Below are 18,316 nucleotides of genomic sequence, written 5' to 3'. Positions count from 1 at the left end.
GGTAGTGAGGTGATAGATGTTCTTGCTGGAGGAGACGACTCTGCTTGTAGAGCGAAGTCGAGATTTGATGATGGAGTGAAAAGACAAGAAGCTAGGCCGTTTGAATCCCACGCTTATATAGGGAAGAGGCACGTGCTTGACGCGATCGAACCTCAACAATCAACAACATCGTGTACTACACACAGCCTCCAGCCTTTTTAATCTTCTTGCAGCATTTGTAGAAAGCCAATAGGTAATAAGCAATTTTCTTTTCCGATAACAGCCTATTAATGCTGCTAACAGGTCTGTGCACCGCAAAAAAGTCACAGTTTCAATCTGTTGGCAATCAGAACTTATCAGATTCATAATAAACCCCCGTCAGTTCTTCATTTTTTCGCAAGGAATTCGTGTTCACGTACGCCCACTTCTTAGGGAAGAAACCGCATACTTGTGTCGTGCCACGAACAAGCGTGAAGTTGTACCAGTCGCACAGTAGGTATCAGAATAAGTCTTTTTGCGACAAATTTATAAGATGCCTTACAGAATCCCAAACCATGCTCCAATCCTGTCCTTGCCGGAATTGTGGATTCGTCAATCTCCTCTCTCCGGATTGCGAACGTCGGCCGCAAGCTCCCTTGAAAGCCTTCCAAAATTCCAACATTGTGGCTCAAATTTTACGTCAGTCACGAACAATGCTCCACCCCAGTGAAGATGCATCAATTAGCGCCGATATCCTAGAGTTGGAACGTCTCCAATCCTTTTATGAGGCCCAGCTTCAAGAAGTGCAGTTGCACCGTCGCGCGGTGATAGATGCCTTGGAAGCTCGCAGATCGATTTATGCCCCCATTCGCCGTCTTCCCCGAGACATTCTCATCGAAATATTCCACTTGGTGCGCCACTCGTGGTGGCAACACATAAACGATGGTCGTCGCTGGAGCCCGGTTACCCCAGAACGCCAGAGTAGTTTGCGCCTAGATGGGCCCCTTTGGGTTTTGGGACGTGTTTGCGGGCTTTGGAGGGATACGTTACACACATCTCCTGCATCTTGGGCCCAGAATGTCGTAGTGAGAACGCCTTTCCCCAAGCATGCCCGTGAGATCTGGAAGACATATCTCAAGCGGACGGGTGAACATCCTCTCACTGTACAGGTCGTTGGCGACATTGAAAGGTCTTCGAGTGTTGAAGATGATGAAATATTGTCACTCTTTGTCCAAGAGTCATGCCATCGCTGGAAAGATGTCATTATCGATGTTACTATGCATCATATGGACTGCCTGGAGGAGTCTATATCCCGCCTTCCTATGCTTCAAACGATCGACATATATGTCAATCACCCCGATGAAAATTACTGCTCAAATATATGCTTAAAGGCTCCTCAGCTATGGCGAGCGATGTTTTCAAGCCTAGGGATCTCACAGGTGAAGCTACCGCCTTGTATCACTCATTATTCAGGCCGTATCACTCGTCCGAATGATCTACAGCTTCTTTCTCACCAATCCAAGCTCAGGGTGTGCCACCTCCAGCTGCGATTGCGATACGTAACACCACCGTTAATCCCGGTGCCAGTGATCATGCCGCATATCCAACGCCTCTTTGTTGAGGAGACAGGTATACTAGACCTGGTGACTTTGCCGCGTCTCGAAAGTTTGGTCTTGGCCATGTCTTCACGCGAACGGTTCGTCGAACGCAGGGACCGTACCACCATCTCAGCATGGATTAACCATTTCCTCCAGCGATCTGGATGTCACCTTCAGAGCTTGAGCATGGGTCAGCATATCTTGTTCGTCTTAGGGCTTTCAATCCATAATCTCCTTGCTTCCGATGCATTTTCTACGCTTTCGTTCCTCAAGGTTGAGCTTCAGATTGATGCAGATTGGGCTGATCACGTTGTTCAGTCGCTCACCCCTTGCTCAGGTGCACCAGCGCCCCTGCCTAATCTATTCCATCTTGTTCTTTGCATACAGCCAGCATGCTTTCACTCACATCCTGTTCAATGGCATAGTATAGTGAACATGATACGTGCCCGCCGTGATGCGGGGTTGCTGAAAATAATCGAAGTACAATTCGTGGTATGGGACAACGGGTTCACGGATAGGAATCATAGAATAGAAGCGGATATTCGAGCTCTCACTAGTGACAGTTTGACGATGCTCGTCGAGGAATGGAATCCTCCCGATGAAGAACATTGGCCAGTTTGGGGCTCGCTTCAGTAAACTACATAGATGCTTTCTCTTGAATACATGAAATATATGATCTTTTTGCATAGTCAGTTTCCTTCCCATACTCTTTGGACATAATTACCATCACTTTCCCCGCTCCCTCTGATGCTGGTCCCACCGAATCGGCTGACACACATCCCGAAGGATCGAATCAACCTCAGTCCAACCCGACCCTCCTTCAACCCGCACCAAGAACGGAAAGATTCTATCCAGGAACCTTGCGACGAGAGCCGGTTTTTTTGCTACTGTATTAACCGACTTCAAGATCTGCAGCCGATGTGAAAGCACTTCCTCTACCGCCGGTATGTCAGGAAACCCGATAGGCATGGTCAGCGACACAAGTCTTGGACAACATTTGGCCAAACCGGGGAGCATAGCATATGAAGGAGGGTCTCCAGGCAACTGAGGCATCGAAATCGATTCAATGTCAGGCCATGACGGTGCGAGATGAGTTTTGATAGTCTCATCGTCCAATACCAGTTCGCCCACAAAATGGATGGATCTCAAGAGATGCAGCTCATATAGCAGCTCAAACACCACTCTTGAGGAGGCCCAGAGTGTTCTATCGAACTGTGCTGACCGGTAGGTTATGGAGAGATTGCGGAGGGGGAAGCGCACTACCAGTTCACGGTAAAAGTCCATCATGAACTCTGAGCTGGTGCGGAATGCCTCGCCGGAGGTATCGACAAAGGTGAGCGCCTCCAGTGTACCTTGATGGAAAAGCCGGAGAATACGCGACATTTCCGATACCTTGGCAGTGATATGGAGAGATTTGAGGGAAGGGAAGCCGTCCTGGATTTGACGGCTGCTGCTAGGTATGTTCGATGTAGTTTTCACGTGAAGGTGCTCGAGGTTGTCAAATGTAGAGAGGGCGATGAGGAAATCATAGTCTACCAAGTGGGATTTGATAGTTAAAGAACGAAGATCTCCGAGGCCCATGAAATTGGTGATGGAGCATAGATTGGTGAAGAGAACGGCTTAATATTGGCCATTGTCGAACTCTGGACAAGAAATGTGGAGTGTTTGCAAGGCAGGTACTCGCCATTTGATGGCCCGCATACACGTTGACGACGTCGTGATGTCTGTCGAACCACGGAACGTCAGCTGTATCTCGTTCAGTGGTTTCGCAGGGAGGAAGAAAAGAATGGAAGGAGAAGCCGCAAAAGATGCGTCACTTTTCAGATGTTGCAGTTTGGGAAATATGGGAGTTTGATACTCAGCTAGGCGGAGAAATACAGTCGAAGAGAAGCAGGCACAACTAGTGGGATCAAATGCGATGCATCGAATACGACTTGCATACTGCCAGAAACGGACCCATGTCTTGTCAGGGATATCTTCTGGAAGTACCTACACACAATGAAGAGAATAAAATAAGAATCAGATTAGGAAGCCTAGACCGATTACGGACCTGCAGATTCCCTGAAGACGCAGGGGGGAAAATGCGTAGGATTGGCTGAAACCTGTAAGCTTGGATATCTCTCCATAGCGTGTCCAGCGCTAGTGATGACACAGTCTGGCACGTCAAAGCTAGAGATACAAGGGGGTGGACGCGATTCCCGTTGGGAGCAACCGGACAGCCACCTGTCTTCACAGTATCCCAGAGGTTTTGGCAGATTATAGCCAGAAGGTCGGTATTGAAAAGAACATCTGAGGCGATGTTTTCAACTAGGTCGCTTTCCATAATCATAGAGTGTATGGCAAGGAAGTGGACAAGTACAACAAATGCGCCATGACTACGTTGTTTGACATACGTTATGAATGATGGGACAAATAAAATGCTGATGGTGAGCGGGTGCCGTTCCCACACGGCGAGGAATGCAAATATTTAGGAGCGTCTGATTTACCTGCTTGTATATAAGCATGAAAAGGGCTTCAATTGGGTTCAGAATATAAGATATGAGACTCGAATCCAGTCTGCCGTCAAAGGTTTTTGAAAGCAAAGATTCAGGAATACTTAGTTTCCGCTTGAGTACAGGTGCTCGTGATTGATTCCTTGTTTCTTTTCAATTTTACGGTTTCTCGGAATCTTTGGTATTGGACAGAATTCCAGTGAGTTTTATTCTTCTTTCGAAAATTTAAGTATGGGCACCATAGTCAGGACGCCTTAAAATTTTGGCATCTGAAAACTCTGTCCCTGGTGCATCGGCAGATATATCAATATGCGGAAAAGCAATGATGAAACCATAGCGACGTCGACGGTGTATGGGAGTAAATGGAAAGGCGACATGTTTATCGCTACAGAGCTATAATGGCACGAAGCAAGGCAATCCGTCGCAACCCAACACAATCGCCAGGGTCCTTTGAGCTTTATGGTACCCTTCTATTTGCTGGGTAGCCCTTGTATCAGTCCGTGTGTAAAATTATGAAGTACGAAAAACCTACCATAGATTATCATAAGGTCCAGACCCTCCCCGCATCTTCTTAATCCTCACCGCGTTGTCATCAGCAATCTGCCAATCTACGGAAGGCGCAGAGATATAGCAGGATCGCATTGCGGATCCCCACCGTCTCTCTATCGTGTCGACCAATACGGTGTTTGCTTCCAGAGAAGGAGTAAAGTTGCCGATGGTGAACGACACCTTTTGTAGGGACGACAAAAAGTCCTTGGCTTGAAAGAAACCCTTCACGAACCCTTCCTCCATCTCTAGTGCTTCAACGGTGAGTTCTGTCAACTTGGGCGTTGCTCTCAACATGTTCATGAGACCGTGCAACGATGTGTCACAAACAATCTTGAACTTTCGTAACGTGCTCTTCGACCGGGAAAGAAGACTGCAGATGATATCTGCGCATCCCTGCTCATTGGTAGCGCCAACGAGATCGAGGTCGCTAAGCGTGGGTAGGATAAGATGCTGAAGGATTGTTATATCGGATATCTGCAGCCTGCAGAGGGAGGGGTGGGATATGGGTTCGAGTGGGACTGTCCAGCTCTGCTGAACTTGTGTGCCAAGAGCCTCCAGTACTTGAAGGCATGGAGAAAGACGGAGAAGATGGATTACTTCAGGGAGGGTACCGTGGCTGAGGAGAGCAAGGTGCATGAGCTGGTGCCATGGAAAGCCTGCAGTCATCACAAACCCGCCGTCGTTGATCATTGTGAGGTTCGTCAGACGCGGGGAAGCGTTAAGAGCTTCGCAAGCGTGGTCATGCATGGTGCTGGTCATGCTAAGAGTAAGCTTCTCGAGGGAGGGGAGGCCACCATTTGGCACTGCATCAAGAGGCGCAAAAGAGTCTGCCATCCTGAGATGGATGTCCTTCCAGCGATGAGAATGCAAAGAAAGATGTCTCCAAATATCTGCCAATGCGTCCTTGAGCTAGCCGATAGGCATATCAGCGTAAACGGATATGTTGCGCTGGCCTGAGAGTTGGAGAGCAGTGTCGAGCAGGGAGACGAGCATGGCGGGATCACTGAAGAGGTGAGGATTACCATGAGGGAAGAGAGTAAAGCCGGACCATAGCTCTGGAGTGGAAAGGACGATTTGTCTCCACCTGCGGCAGACCTTTCCCAGTACCCACAGCCCTCGTTTAAGCCAGAATAGGGAAAAATTCCCTCCAATGCTACGGAGGAAGATCTGGATCAGTATTTCGGTGGGGAGGCGCCGTATTGGAGCAAGGATACGAGTGTAGATACTCTTGGTTTTGACAAGCTCTTTCTGAAGGGTCAAGGCCTTGTCAAGCACTGTGGTAACGAGCGACAGTTTCGTGAAAATCATCCTGCAGACAACAAATGTTGTCGCAGCACTTTGATAGCTGCTCGTCCGTTTGTGTTAGCAGAGAGGCAATTCTGGTCACATCGTCGTCTGATGGACATTGGTTGGAGTTGATGAGGTTGGCCAAGGTATTTTCCTGGCGGGATGTCTATGAGTGATACAAACGCAAGGAGTAGTATGCACCATGGTCGCTTGAACATCCATATGCCTAACATGTTCGTCCATATACATGTGATGCCTTAACTCTCCCTGCTTCCGACCCATGGACCTGAGACCGTCGTAAGCTTGGCCAACTGTGAAAGCAGGTTGTATGAACACTGTGTGATCATTGTTTGGTGGACAAAAGTATGACCTACCACCGTTAACCTATAAGTAGTAGCGAGAGCTGGTCAGCAACAGATAGGTGTATCAAGCAAATGCGAAGTGCGAAGTGAGCATGCCAAATCGGGCAGGAGAATAAGTGAAAAAGTTCAAATAAGTGACCGAAAGTTAGTGCAAAAAGTCACTCTTGCTTGAGTATGTCGTGGGATGCATCAGTTCACCAGGGCTTATCGTTTTATCAAACGAGATTATGCGTAGTCATAATGGTAAGGAAGAGACCTTTTGTTTGCCATAGTAAACAACATGACTCTCCCTCTTACCGCGATGTCGCCTTGCTTAGGTTACCACCAGGGTCAGACAGCAAATACGAAGAAGAATATGCTACCCTACTTGGACACGTCGAGCTGTCTCTCATTACTACCAGATGGTCAGTACTTCATCTGTCGTAGAACTGTCATTTACTATGTTCTAGGGCCTGGATAATCTGACGCCATTCCTGCAGCTGGAGCAGTGCTCAAAAGCCGAATACTTGTATCAAGGCATGGTCAATGGCGTATGGTCAACTAACTACCGGTAGGTCGGTCAATGTCTACCACAATCCGATCTTGAACTTTCGGATACAATTTCTACATTCCTGCATGCTTCAAATGACTACAAAGAATCCAACGTCTTCCCTTGTCCGACTCCAACGCGACAGAGACAAGCTACGACCCTATCAATCTGCGTTGAAGCCTCCAGCCCTCTCAAGTACGAAGCCGTATGCGCCATCACCTCGCTCATCTTCTTCCACTCGTCCAGATACACTCCTTCGGCCCCATGGAGAACGTTGAACCAGAAGTACACCCCATCACCACCGTATTCCTTGGCCAGTTCGTCTGCGACGCTCTCACAGTCCGTTGTAATATGCTGCAACACCCTAATGAGCTCCAACGGCAGGACCTTCTCTATCCCTTTGGGCTGCCAGAACCCACTAGGGCCTGGGTGGCCCATCCCAATGCTGAGGAACACGCCGATACATCGGTTGCTGCTGAATAGCTCCTTGGCTTCGTCTCGGACCTCCTTGGTGGGATTGTTAAACCCCAGGCCTGCATCGACGTAGTCGGGCCCGAACCCTCCTGGTCCGACAATCTTGATGGCTTTGAAGAAGGTCGGTGCTGCTGTGGTTGCGCGCGCGGCTTCTCATATTTTGCAGTCGGGACCTTGATTGGGGAGTCCTTGGTATGTGCGGAAGCGTTGAGGAGACTGGAGGTTGATTCCGGTCATGGAGCATACGAAACTGTCGGAATTGGTGAGGGGCTTGATGTCGCGATATGGAACATACACGTTTCCTTTTGAATTCCTCCCTGCATTGGGATCCAACAGCTTCTGATCGTCGCTGTACCCAGCCCAGCGGACAACGTTCTTGACCTCCTTCTCCAGCGTAGTAGCTTTGAATTTTCCATCACTGTAGAAAGGCTTCTTGTTCTCGGCGCTGAACACCACGCTGGAGATTCTGTTGTAATTTTGGAGGGCGTCTTCGGTGGACATTTTTAGCCTTCCTAGCATGATTGCGATTAGTCTAGAGAACGGCGCCAATTAATTATCATTACCATGACTTGATTATCTGTGCTTACCCTCCAGTGCTGGTTCCGCTGATGAGATCAAAGTATTTGCAAGGCTTGGGGGTTTGAGGGAGGTTTTGGTGGATCTGGATGCGTTTCATGATCTTGTCAAGGATGAAGAGTTCGGATACGCCGCCGCCATCTACCACGAGAGTCAATTGAGTGACTTATGACAAGCTGGAGTGCTCACCGAGAGATAGCAAGTTCACAGGAAGATCTGGTGCGGAGGGCCTCGTGTTGATAGCCATCGATAACTGCAGTGATACTGGAAGAACAGAAGAACTTGCGTCGTATACAGCATGAACATGGGGTTGATGGTGAAGCTGCTTCATGTGAATCTACTTCCGGATCGTTCGCATTCGTGTGCTCTGACGACGAGTCTCCTCCCAGTACCTGGCACAGCCCCCAGACCAGGACAGTGTCTTTCAATGCTATGGATTAATAACGCCGTACCGGAGCAAGGATGCGAGTGTATTTTACGCAGAGTCGAGGCCTTGTCAAGCGCTTTGGGAGGAAGTAGTGATAGCTGCTCGTCTGTTTAGACTCGGAGTCAGAGGCAATTCTTGTCGCATCGGACATTGGTTGGGTATTTTTCTATAAATGCAGGGAGTAGCATGTGCCTGATAGTGGGAATCCGAGGAGGTGGTGGCTGGGAAGGAGGACGACTTGTTTGGCACCGTAAACAACATGTATTCTTTCCCTCTTACTGCGATGTCCAAATCAACAAATTCAGACCAGACAGCGAATATAACAAAGAAGGGAATATTAGCTAGGACGTTCTATCTACATCCTCACAATGCAGGAATTTACTCGACTTGGTATCAGTATGCTTTAGTACCATTTCTTTATGTAAATACTTGACTGACTCGGACATCAGGAAATTTACATAGAGACGCGAATGTAGTTCTCTGCCTTTTCCACATCCTGCTTTTGATACTACCGCCATCATGTCGTTGAGCCCTCAGCCTCCCACCTCAGCACAAACCCCTTCCGTCAAGCAGTATGCACCAAAAACGTGTCTTTAACTGGGAAGGGAAGAACATCATCGTGAGTGTAGGATTTCCTTGTTGTCGTACTTGACTCTAAGAGGTGTACCAGGAATGTTCACTGGAACCCAGGTCCTGGGGTATATCAAGGAGTACGAGCTAAAGCAATGGAAGGGATATATACATCGTGGTGGTCAGTGAACAGTTCGTGGATCTTTCCCCCTCCATATATGCACCAGAATTGATCCTTTTTGATGCATAAGGCTTGGAAGGAGAAGCTCGTTCCGAATGGCACCCGTGTGTATTTGTTCGACTATAGATGGGGTGTCAACTAATTGTGGTTCGCAGCTATACATTTCCTGGCTGATGATGAGGGCACGTTCACCAGTTCAACAGGCCTTGAGTCGTTTTCGATGCGGTATCCTTGCTACGCGTGCCTCGAGTCAAGGTATGTCTGTCCACCTGCATCCATTTCCGGGTCTCATGAAGATGGCATAGCACTACGTCAATGACAACTAGCCTCTAGGTTCTGCCTCTTGCCGTCGAGGGGATTCCAAGCGAGGTCACTTTGATGGGGGCAAAGACAATTCTGACCGCTGAGCTTCGTGTTCTGAAGCTGTGGAAGGAGGAACGAAAAAGCCTCATGTATGTCATGAAGAGGTGCAACTGGGAGAGATGCTATAACACTTAGAGAGAATCCTGTTTTAATTGAAGAACTCGATATTTAAAGTAGGACCTTGAGTGACGTGGCATCCAGGCTTCATCCAAAAGGTAGCAATCATATCTCAACTCATGCGGTGATCGTTAGCTCTGGTTCACCCCCATAGAATTGTAATGACAACGTTGGGACGTGACGAGGCATCTGATTCTTCTGTGTCGACAATGAAGGCCTTTTCTAGGACAAACAGCAGCGATGGACTGCCGAGTAACGGAGTTGAGGGTGGATGAGATGGGCTCGAGAGGACGACACGTCAAATCAGGATGGGGTTGTAGCAGAGAAATGAGAGGTGATGCCAGAAGAGCATACTACCTTTTGCTCCTGCTGGTGGTCTTCTCTTGCGTGGCTTGATGGATATCTAGTTCGAAAGTATGACTTGCTAACGACCAGGATCCATAGACATATGCTTGCTCAGCACACATCCACGTCTCGTGTTAGAAGGGAGCCTGGACTCTGAAGGGCTGTTCCAGTATAATGTCAGGGTACGGGATACAGGCAAGGCAGAATAATATCACGCAAGGAAAAGGTTTTCGCGACTTTTTCTTGACATGAAGGGAACTACGACCTCTATGTCTGGAACTTGGATATATAGCTAGCGCGGATAACGTCGACTAAAATAAAGCGTCAGGTGTGAGAGAAATATCGAATGTAGTAGCCACATACTGCTCCAGAACTCCTCCCATGAACTGTCTCCCCAGCCTTTTCGTCAAGATTTGCACTTCAAAAGCCTGGTGATATCCCTCCTTCAACGATCCAGGCGGCCTCAGCTTGGCGGCCTTAATGCATATGGGGTTTGTTTCAAGGCATCGGTGGTCTTGAACGGAGGCAATTCGTTCTATTCAGAGTTAATAATGAAGGCCTTCTGGGAAAAGAACCCAGTGACTTGTAGACAGACCTTCAAGCTGGTTCAAGTTGAGAGTCCGTGATAGAACACATATTGGACTTACCTTTGATGGGCACTGCTTCACCAGAAATCAATAGTCGTCTTGACAACACCGACACGGTGTAGGATTAGGTTTGTCAGTGATTCGGCACGTGTAGATTTCAGCGCAAAGGTTGCGTGTCTTGGACTTTGTCCTGCTCTTCGAGTTGCACCTCTTTGAAACAAACCCATTGTCAATATGTATGCTTGTCACGTAGGCTACTGTGCTCTTACTGTGATCAGTAGACGTTCTGTTGGTATGCTAAGATACTGTAGCTTCAAGAGGATGAGTCAACGCACCTGAGAAGATCTACCCAAGTCAAGCTTCATAGCACTGTGCTAGCCAGCTGCAGAAATGGCGTTGGGGTGTCCAAACTCTCGACCCGAGTAGACGGCAGCCCTGTGAACAGTCAATCGATAACTCTCACAACTCGGGATGAAGGTTGGCGCGACGTGTCCCAGTTCGAGCCCAACATAGAAGTTTCTTTCGTTGTCGCCGTCTGGTCTGAACGGCAAATTAGCCAACTTGTTGATATCCCGAGCAAAGCGACATCTTGGTAAGAGAGAGAGCGGGGGCTGTTTACTACACCAAACAAAAGGCCCTCTTCCTGGCCATCTATATTATTTTGTTCTTCCTTCGCCTCACTCTTGGTCTCCGCAACTGATGGCACGGCGGCGCTGTGACCACAATGCACCTCTGTCGTTCAAACTTCTCAAACTCGACAGCCAGCTAGATTTTCTCTGCCAGGAGGATGTCAATATCAGTGTCGACGTCGCTACAACACCCAAGGAACCAGTTGCATCATGCGTTCAGGGTACCACCCAGACGAGGATAGGCAGAGCTCTCGCCCCGGCACTGCGACTACGTTACTTACAACATCAACGAAATAGAAGAGATGCTTACTTGTTGTGAAAGTCAGGGTTGCGGGACTGGGGCTATCATCGTTGTCGACTTTCTTAATGTATCTCATTCCTGACACTCGGTTTCTTCAGTAGGACTGTTTCGATCACAGAACGGATGTAGCAATAATGGACCTCAGACAACGGAGGAAGGGTGAGGCTTGGTGGATGTCGTGCTCTCAGACCTGGCCCCCACCGTCTCTGGGAGTGCTATGCATGTTTCTTGCCACTGTCTGGCCATGTATGTGTTTTCGGTGCACCATTTCTGGAGGGAGAAGTAGATTGATAGACGATATAGAGTTGTGTCTGTGCGTGCATGCCGTTCTCCTTTCTCCAACATCAACTGACTTACATGCGTCGTAGGCTGAGCACATTTCTCCTTCGATGTGATGAATGTGTTTCAGAAAGGCAAACTAGAACCCAGTGTCAGATATATCAAACCACCGATGAACATATCTGAAAGCTACTTGGTCTAGCGTGTGCCTATATGCACGGTGCGTCTTCTTGGCCTACTTGTTCATTGGCGTCTTTGCATTCATGTTTCCATTGTTAATCTCAAGCAGGTATGACCCGCTGCCGTCCCCGTGAGGTGCCCATCATGCAGGGCTGTTGCACAACTTGATGCGGTCAATTCAGTCTCATCACTCTCGAACCATCACAAGGCTGGTAAAAGTTCCACTACTTCGTGGTCATTCTTTCCATCAATTGTTTGAGCGATGCAGAGAATTTCAGACTGGCATCGGGGACTGTACTGGCTTAATCCTTATATCTTTTTATGTCTTCCGTACTTGGAATACTATTTCTTTTTCTCTCATACATCGTTCGCGGCGCCAATTCAGGCCATCACAGATCAAGCCACCATCAAGATGAACTTACCGGTGCATCGATTCCTCCGTGATCCTTCTACAGCAATGCACAAATCGCCATGCCTTTCCCACGACAACTTGTCCTCTTACCACTCATCTGCATTCTCATCTGAAAGCATCTAGCTATCTATTTTCTATCGAAAGGTACGGCGGCCTTCAGTGAGTGTATACCATGTCCACTGACCTGAAATGTCTAGAATCTTGTTCATCGATGGCCAATTTAAACACTTCTAACAACAGCCCTATGAACTTGCTGTCGCTTGGTGCGTTCTCCATGTTCTTTGCATGGTGTTTACTAATACATGAGATAGACGGCGGCGGGATACGTGGGGTGTCTCAGCTCATCATTCTTGATGAAATCATGAAGCGCATCCAAGCCAAGAAGCAATTGCCTGAGGTACCAAAACCTTATGAGTATTTCCATCTTATTGGAGGTTCTGGTACTGGAGGGTGAGTTGTGTGCTCTACTGTAGGCTCCATAGAGGCTGATATTAGTCTTGTAGTCTCAATGCAATCATGCTGGGTCGACTGAAAATGTCAACTGAAGATGCACTGCGAAGCTATAACAAACTTGCAGCTGCTGTATTCAGCCCTGACAACCATAAACCATTCTACAAGGATGAAAAGTTTAAGGCTAGTATCTTGAAAGCAGAGATTAAGGAGATTGTCAAGCATAGCCATGGGGGGTATACTGGTGATGAGAGTTTGCTTGATCCAAATGCAGGAAAGGACTCAATTGGCAATGTGTATGTTGATTATGGCTGTATTCCTCTACTCTTATACTCATCTCTACATTAGGTTTGTCTGTGCTAAAACTACTGCCAATCTGGAATCTCCACAGCGATTTCGGACATATGCAGGACTCTCCAATCAAGGACCAGATTGCAAGGTCTGGGAGGCTGTCCGAGCTACAACTGCTACTCAAAAGATTTTTAAATCTATCATGATTGCTGGTCCAGGAGAGATCAGTTCTTTATATACTGATGCTGGTTTTAGTCATAACAATCCTTCAAAAGAAGTCAGAGAGGAGGCAATGCAACTATTTGGCAGTGATTGTTCTATTGGAGTATTTCTCAGTGTTGGAACAGGTCATCCAGGACCTAATGGATTTCAGCAACCAAGAGGCATGGGGAAGTTCTTACCTCTTCTGCTATTACAGACTGTCACAAAGATTGCTACTGATTGCGAGTCTGTCTCTTCTGACTTCACAAAACAGTATGATAATAGTCCAGGAACATATTTTAGGTTGAATGTTATACATGGAACTGGAGTATTGGAAGTAGATGATTGGCAGGAAGGAGGAGCTATTATACTAGCTCATACAAGTGTCTATCTGAGAGAACCCAATACATCTAAAATAGTTGAAGGAGTTGTAGAATGTCTCTGTTCCAGCCCTAATACAAAGAGAACCCATACATTAGGGACATTTGGTAGGTTTTATTTGTTTAGGATTTATAGGTTAAAAGCTAATATGATTATAGCTGGACACATAACTTCAGTTTCAAAGCCTTCCATGATATTTTTGCCAGGTTCTGTGCTACCTTTGTTTACAGGACATCAGCAATATCTGTCTGAGCTTGAAAAATATTTTGCTCCTCATGAAAAACCATGAAAAAGGCGTCTTTTTCTACTTCATGGAATGGGAGGAATTGGTAAAAGTCAGATTGCTTTAAAGTTTGCTGAAAATATGATTGAGTCAAAAGGGTAAGTCAGTTTAAAATGCTTTTTCAATAAACTTATATAAATATTTGAACTTTATTAGTTTCTCTATTATATTTTGGATTGATGCATCATCAGAAAGCACAATTGTTCAAAGTCTCAAGAATATTTATATTAAATATATACCACAAAAAACATTAAACTCTCAGACATACAATGAAAGTTTAACACTTGATTGGATTTCAGAAATTTATGAACAAGAATGGCTTTTGATATATGATAATGCAGACTATTATAACATTGGTCTATTACAAAAGTATTTACCTTCTGGACAAAAAGGAAATATTTTGATTACAAGTCATAATCCTAATCTGATTTGCATTACTGAAAATGCTGGAATAGCTGTATCTGAAATGGAATCTGAAGAAGCTATAAACTTGCTTTTTAATGCTAGTGATCTTAAAGAAATAAATAATGAAATTAATAGATATGCTAAAGCTATAGTATTTGAGCTTGGTTATATACCATTAGCAATTGATCTTGCTGGATCATCTATTCAATATGGCTATTATACAATTTATGATTATCTTGAGTTGTTTGATAAAAATCGTAAAGAGAGATTAACAGAAATAGGTCTTTCTGAAAAAGAGCAAAATATATATGGAGTATGGAATCTATCATTAAAAGCAATACAATCTCAAGCACAAAAAAATGACTCATCAGCAATTGATGCACAATATGCATTGAAAATATTAGAACTATTTGCATTTTTCTACAATAAAAATATATCTGAAGAAATATTTAATCGTGCAGCTATAACAGATAATTTGACTGATGATTATATTATAAAAGATAGCTATAATAAATTATTGATGAAAACTGAAAGTAATAAGTGGAATTCTAAAACATTTCGAAAAGGGATATCACTTCTATTAGCTTGTTCACTTATTAAAAAGACAGAGAAAGACAGAACTCTTATATATTTTATGCATTCATTAGTACATAAATGGTGTCTTGATAGATTGCAAGAGGTAGAAAAACAAAGTGTTCATAATACTGCAATAACTATAATAGCAAAATCAGTACCAAAAAAATAGAATAAAGAAGATTATATTTTTTTTCAAACTCTAAGTTTACATCTAACTGATAACATACTTGATAAAAATGATTATATAATTAATCAGATTGCAAATGCATTTTTCTATAATGGTAAATGGAAAAAAGCTCAGAGGCTACAGTGTTTTTTATTAGAAAAATATAAAAATAATATAGGAGAAGATCATCCAAAGACATTGATAGTTATGAATAACTTAGCATCAATATATTAGAATCAAGGTCAATGGAAAGAGGCAGAAGACCTGCAATTACAGGTGTTATCAGCAAGCAAGTATGCTTTAGGAGAAGATTATCCAGACACATTGATAGCTATGAGTAATTTAGCATTAACATATGGGAATCAAGGACAATGGAAAGAGGCAGAAGACCTGCAATTACAGGTGTTATTAGCAAGGAAGCAAGTTTTAGGAAAAGATCATCCAGACACATTGACAGCTATGGGTAATTTAGCAGAAACATATAAAAATAAAGGTCGATGGAAAGAGGCAGAAGACCTGCAATTACAGGTGTTATCAGCAAGCAAGCATGCTTTAGGAGAAGATCATCCACACACATTGACAGCTATGAATAATTTAGCAGAGACATATTGGGATCAAGGTCAATGGAAAGAGGCAGAAGACCTGCAATTACAGGTGCTATCAGCAAGCAAGCATGCTTTAGGAGAAGACCATCCAAACACATTGACAGCTATAGGTAATTTAGCAGGGACATATGAGAATCAAGGTCAATGGAAAGAGGCAGAAGACCTGCAATTACAGGTGTTATCAGCAAGCAAGCATATTTTAGGAGAAGATCATCCAGACACATTGATAGCTATGAGTAATTTAGCATTAACATATAGGAATCAAGGACAATGGAAGGAGGCAGAAGACCTGCAATTACAGGTGTTATCAGCAAGCAAGCATGCTTTAGAAAAAGATCATCCACACACATTGACAGCTATGAATAATTTAGCAGAGACATATTGGGATCAAGGTCAATGGAAAGAGGCAGAAGACCTGCAATTACAGGTGCTATCAGTAAGAATGCATGCTTTGTGAAAATATTATTCAGAGATATTAATACTTATGAATGATTTAGTATTAACATATAAGAATTAGTATTGATGGAAAGAGATAGAAGAGCTAGATTTAAAGCTGTCATTAGAAAGCTATAAGGATTAATGACAATGAGTTAACTTTAAGCTTCAAGTTAGTATAATCCTAGGCTAGTTTATAGAATCATAAAGCTTATGATTAGAATATGACTCTTTTTTGTGTGACTCTTTTGTATCTTTCATAACTTGTGTTTTAGTATATAGGTATATTACCAATCTGAAATAACATTTTTCAAAGATCACAACCCAGTATAACACACATGCCAACAGAACTCTGATCTTAAGTCAACTCTGACAAACCACTCTTTGGAATCTTATGGTTTCTGATTCCCAGTTTTTATTTTACATTCTATTTTATATTTCATCTCTGCATTTTGTCAAGAAACAATGATCTCAGTCTTCACTTGCAATGGGTGTAAAAGACTGAATTGATAATATCTGTAAAGAAACAACAATCTATGTAGTTATAAGTACTATATCAATATATAAAGTAGTAAAAATGTACCTCAGTCTTCACTCACAATGGGTGTAAAAGACTGAGGTGTGATGGAACAAAAAAATCCTAAAGTATGGTAACAATCACACTAATGAATACTAACCACTCCTCTATAAATACAGACTTCCTGGAAAGCCCAATGAAAGTGTTGACTGAACCTCTTGACACTCCTTCTGAAGTTAATGCCTATTGTAATTAAACTTCAGTGAATCTCATATGTCATAAGAGATTTGTTGCATGTAGCTTGGGAATAGTCTTTGTGAATATATCAACAAGATTGTTTTCAGATAGAATATACTTGATATCCAAATCCTTAAGTTATACTATCTCTCATATCTAATGGTAATCCAATGTGAAGTATTTTGATTTTCCATAGCCTCTAGTGGACTTGGTGAGGTCAATAGTGCTGTTATTGTCACACTAAATAGTATAAGGGTGATCCTTTTCAATCTCCAGCTCATCTAAGAAAGATCCCATCCATATCAATTGCTATCCTTCATAAACCATGATGACATATTTAGCTTCAGTTGTCAATAACACCACCCTCTTTTGTGCATGACTGCTTCATGAAACAGGTTCTCCAGCCATTTGGAATATATAGCCTATCATAGATTTTCCAGTGGTACAGTCATCCTCATGTGATGAATCCACATATCCAACTGGCATTAATCCATTATCTGCTTTGGTGCCTGATTTTCTCTTAAGATATGCTAAAATGTGCATTGCTCTATTCCAATGAATAGGTCAAGAGTCTGAGGCAAAATGTTGGAAGTAATTTATGGTGAATGCAATATCTGAACAAGTCTTATTGGTAATATAATTCAAAGATCCCAGTACAGCTTTATAGTCCTTATATTCTATGAACTCTTTGTCTGATGTGAGGATAGATCTTGGTTGAGTATCAAGGGCAACTAGGGTTCCGACTGGTAAAGGAATGGCCTTTGGTTTGCAATCAAGCATGCTGAATTATTCTAGGGTCTTTGTTATGAGGTTTTTTAATGTAGCAAGATTGATTCAATATTGTTGTTGAACTCTACCATCATTCCAAGGACACTATTATATTTGCCCATATTCTTGATATTGTATACCTTCCCAATCTCTTTCCTTACAAGCTCTCCTTCAGCTTTAGATGAAGAGGCATCAGCTATGTTATCAATGTACATGCATGTAATGATTTGTTCTCCTCCATGTTTCAACAACCTTATGCATAGATTTGCATGAGATTGAATGTGTCCAAATGCCATGAACATCTTGTTCAACTTGTGGAATCAAGTATTTCTAGCATCCATGGTTCTGTATATCACACAATACATCCTGAGAATATAATTATCTGGTGAAAGATCTCTGGTAACAATCTCTTCATATTTTTGGAGTAAATTGACATAGTTTCACCTTAAGGTTTGGCATTGAGGTAGACTCCAATAAAGTCTATGAGCTAAAATTCTAGTCTCACTATGGGGGTAATCCCTCAATTAGATGCTGCTAATCATGAGAAAGCACTAATTTGCTGAAAATTTATTATCAAATTGTATGTGAAACATTTTTCTGAGTAAAATTTAAATATTCTGGATATTTATCTTAGCTTTTCCCAGGCAGTATTTTACTGTTAGAATGAAAACATCATAAGATATCCCAGAATACATTGACTAGAGAGTATTGCAAGCAAAATTAATGATATGTCATTGTCGGCTTATCTAGCAAAGGCTGCAGAAATGAAGCCTGGACTCAGTCTC

The 18,316-nt window shown here is 43.9% G+C and overlaps 7 protein-coding genes across 7 annotated transcripts; 4 read left to right on the top strand and 3 right to left on the bottom strand.

The window, feature by feature from the left end:
* The first annotated feature begins 137 nt into the window (after nt 1-137).
* Nucleotides 138-2,237, top strand: EV420DRAFT_299001 (uncharacterized protein). Its single transcript, XM_060481584.1, has 4 exons — nt 138-232; nt 283-356; nt 412-471; nt 523-2,237. Exon 4 carries the CDS (start codon nt 534-536, stop codon nt 2,190-2,192), a length of 1,659 nt encoding a protein of 552 aa, XP_060321999.1. The 5' UTR covers nt 138-232; nt 283-356; nt 412-471; nt 523-533; the 3' UTR covers nt 2,193-2,237.
* Nucleotides 2,238-3,303, bottom strand: EV420DRAFT_299522 (uncharacterized protein). The gene has a single exon (XM_060481587.1). The coding sequence runs from the start codon at nt 3,135-3,137 to the stop codon at nt 2,283-2,285; it is 855 nt and encodes a 284-aa protein (XP_060321998.1). The 5' UTR covers nt 3,138-3,303; the 3' UTR covers nt 2,238-2,282.
* On the bottom strand, nt 3,177-3,962 carry EV420DRAFT_1676605 (uncharacterized protein; the record flags this gene model as incomplete). Its single annotated transcript, XM_060479158.1, has 2 exons — nt 3,607-3,962; nt 3,177-3,545 (listed from the first exon to the last, which is right to left on the bottom strand). The coding sequence occupies exons 1-2, from the start codon at nt 3,883-3,885 to the stop codon at nt 3,177-3,179; spliced, it is 648 nt and encodes a 215-aa protein (XP_060321997.1). The 5' UTR covers nt 3,886-3,962.
* A 1,350-nt stretch (nt 3,963-5,312) lies between these two features.
* EV420DRAFT_1632040 (acyl transferase/acyl hydrolase/lysophospholipase) lies at nt 5,313-7,925 on the bottom strand (the record flags this gene model as incomplete). Its single annotated transcript, XM_060476173.1, has 5 exons — nt 5,313-5,506; nt 5,837-5,860; nt 6,925-7,398; nt 7,423-7,781; nt 7,837-7,925. The coding sequence occupies 5 exons, from the start codon at nt 7,923-7,925 to the stop codon at nt 5,406-5,408; spliced, it is 1,047 nt and encodes a 348-aa protein (XP_060321996.1). The 3' UTR covers nt 5,313-5,405.
* A 901-nt stretch (nt 7,926-8,826) lies between these two features.
* On the top strand, nt 8,827-10,037 carry EV420DRAFT_1487970 (uncharacterized protein; the record flags this gene model as incomplete). Its single annotated transcript, XM_060470587.1, has 7 exons — nt 8,827-8,871; nt 9,074-9,107; nt 9,159-9,262; nt 9,337-9,455; nt 9,544-9,581; nt 9,710-9,817; nt 9,928-10,037. 7 exons carry the CDS (start codon nt 8,827-8,829, stop codon nt 10,035-10,037), a joined length of 558 nt encoding a protein of 185 aa, XP_060321995.1.
* A 2,453-nt stretch (nt 10,038-12,490) lies between these two features.
* On the top strand, nt 12,491-13,828 carry EV420DRAFT_1281699 (acyl transferase/acyl hydrolase/lysophospholipase; the record flags this gene model as incomplete). Its single annotated transcript, XM_060468280.1, has 3 exons — nt 12,491-12,666; nt 12,720-12,962; nt 13,015-13,828. The coding sequence occupies 3 exons, from the start codon at nt 12,491-12,493 to the stop codon at nt 13,826-13,828; spliced, it is 1,233 nt and encodes a 410-aa protein (XP_060321994.1).
* A 3-nt stretch (nt 13,829-13,831) lies between these two features.
* EV420DRAFT_1233157 (uncharacterized protein) lies at nt 13,832-14,336 on the top strand (the record flags this gene model as incomplete). The annotated part of the gene is made up of 2 exons (XM_060466558.1): nt 13,832-13,911; nt 13,979-14,336. Coding segments are annotated over 2 exons (438 nt in total), but the record flags the coding sequence as incomplete, so codon positions are not given.
* Nucleotides 14,337-18,316: the final 3,980 nt, after the last annotated feature.

This window comes from Desarmillaria tabescens (assembly GCF_030435595.1).
Source record: "Desarmillaria tabescens strain CCBAS 213 chromosome Unknown EV420scaffold_148, whole genome shotgun sequence".
In the NCBI taxonomy this organism is placed as follows: Eukaryota; Fungi; Basidiomycota; class Agaricomycetes; order Agaricales; family Physalacriaceae; genus Desarmillaria; species Desarmillaria tabescens.
The sequence above is the reverse complement of the archived record's forward strand: the minus strand, read 5'-3'. Positions and strand labels throughout refer to the sequence as shown.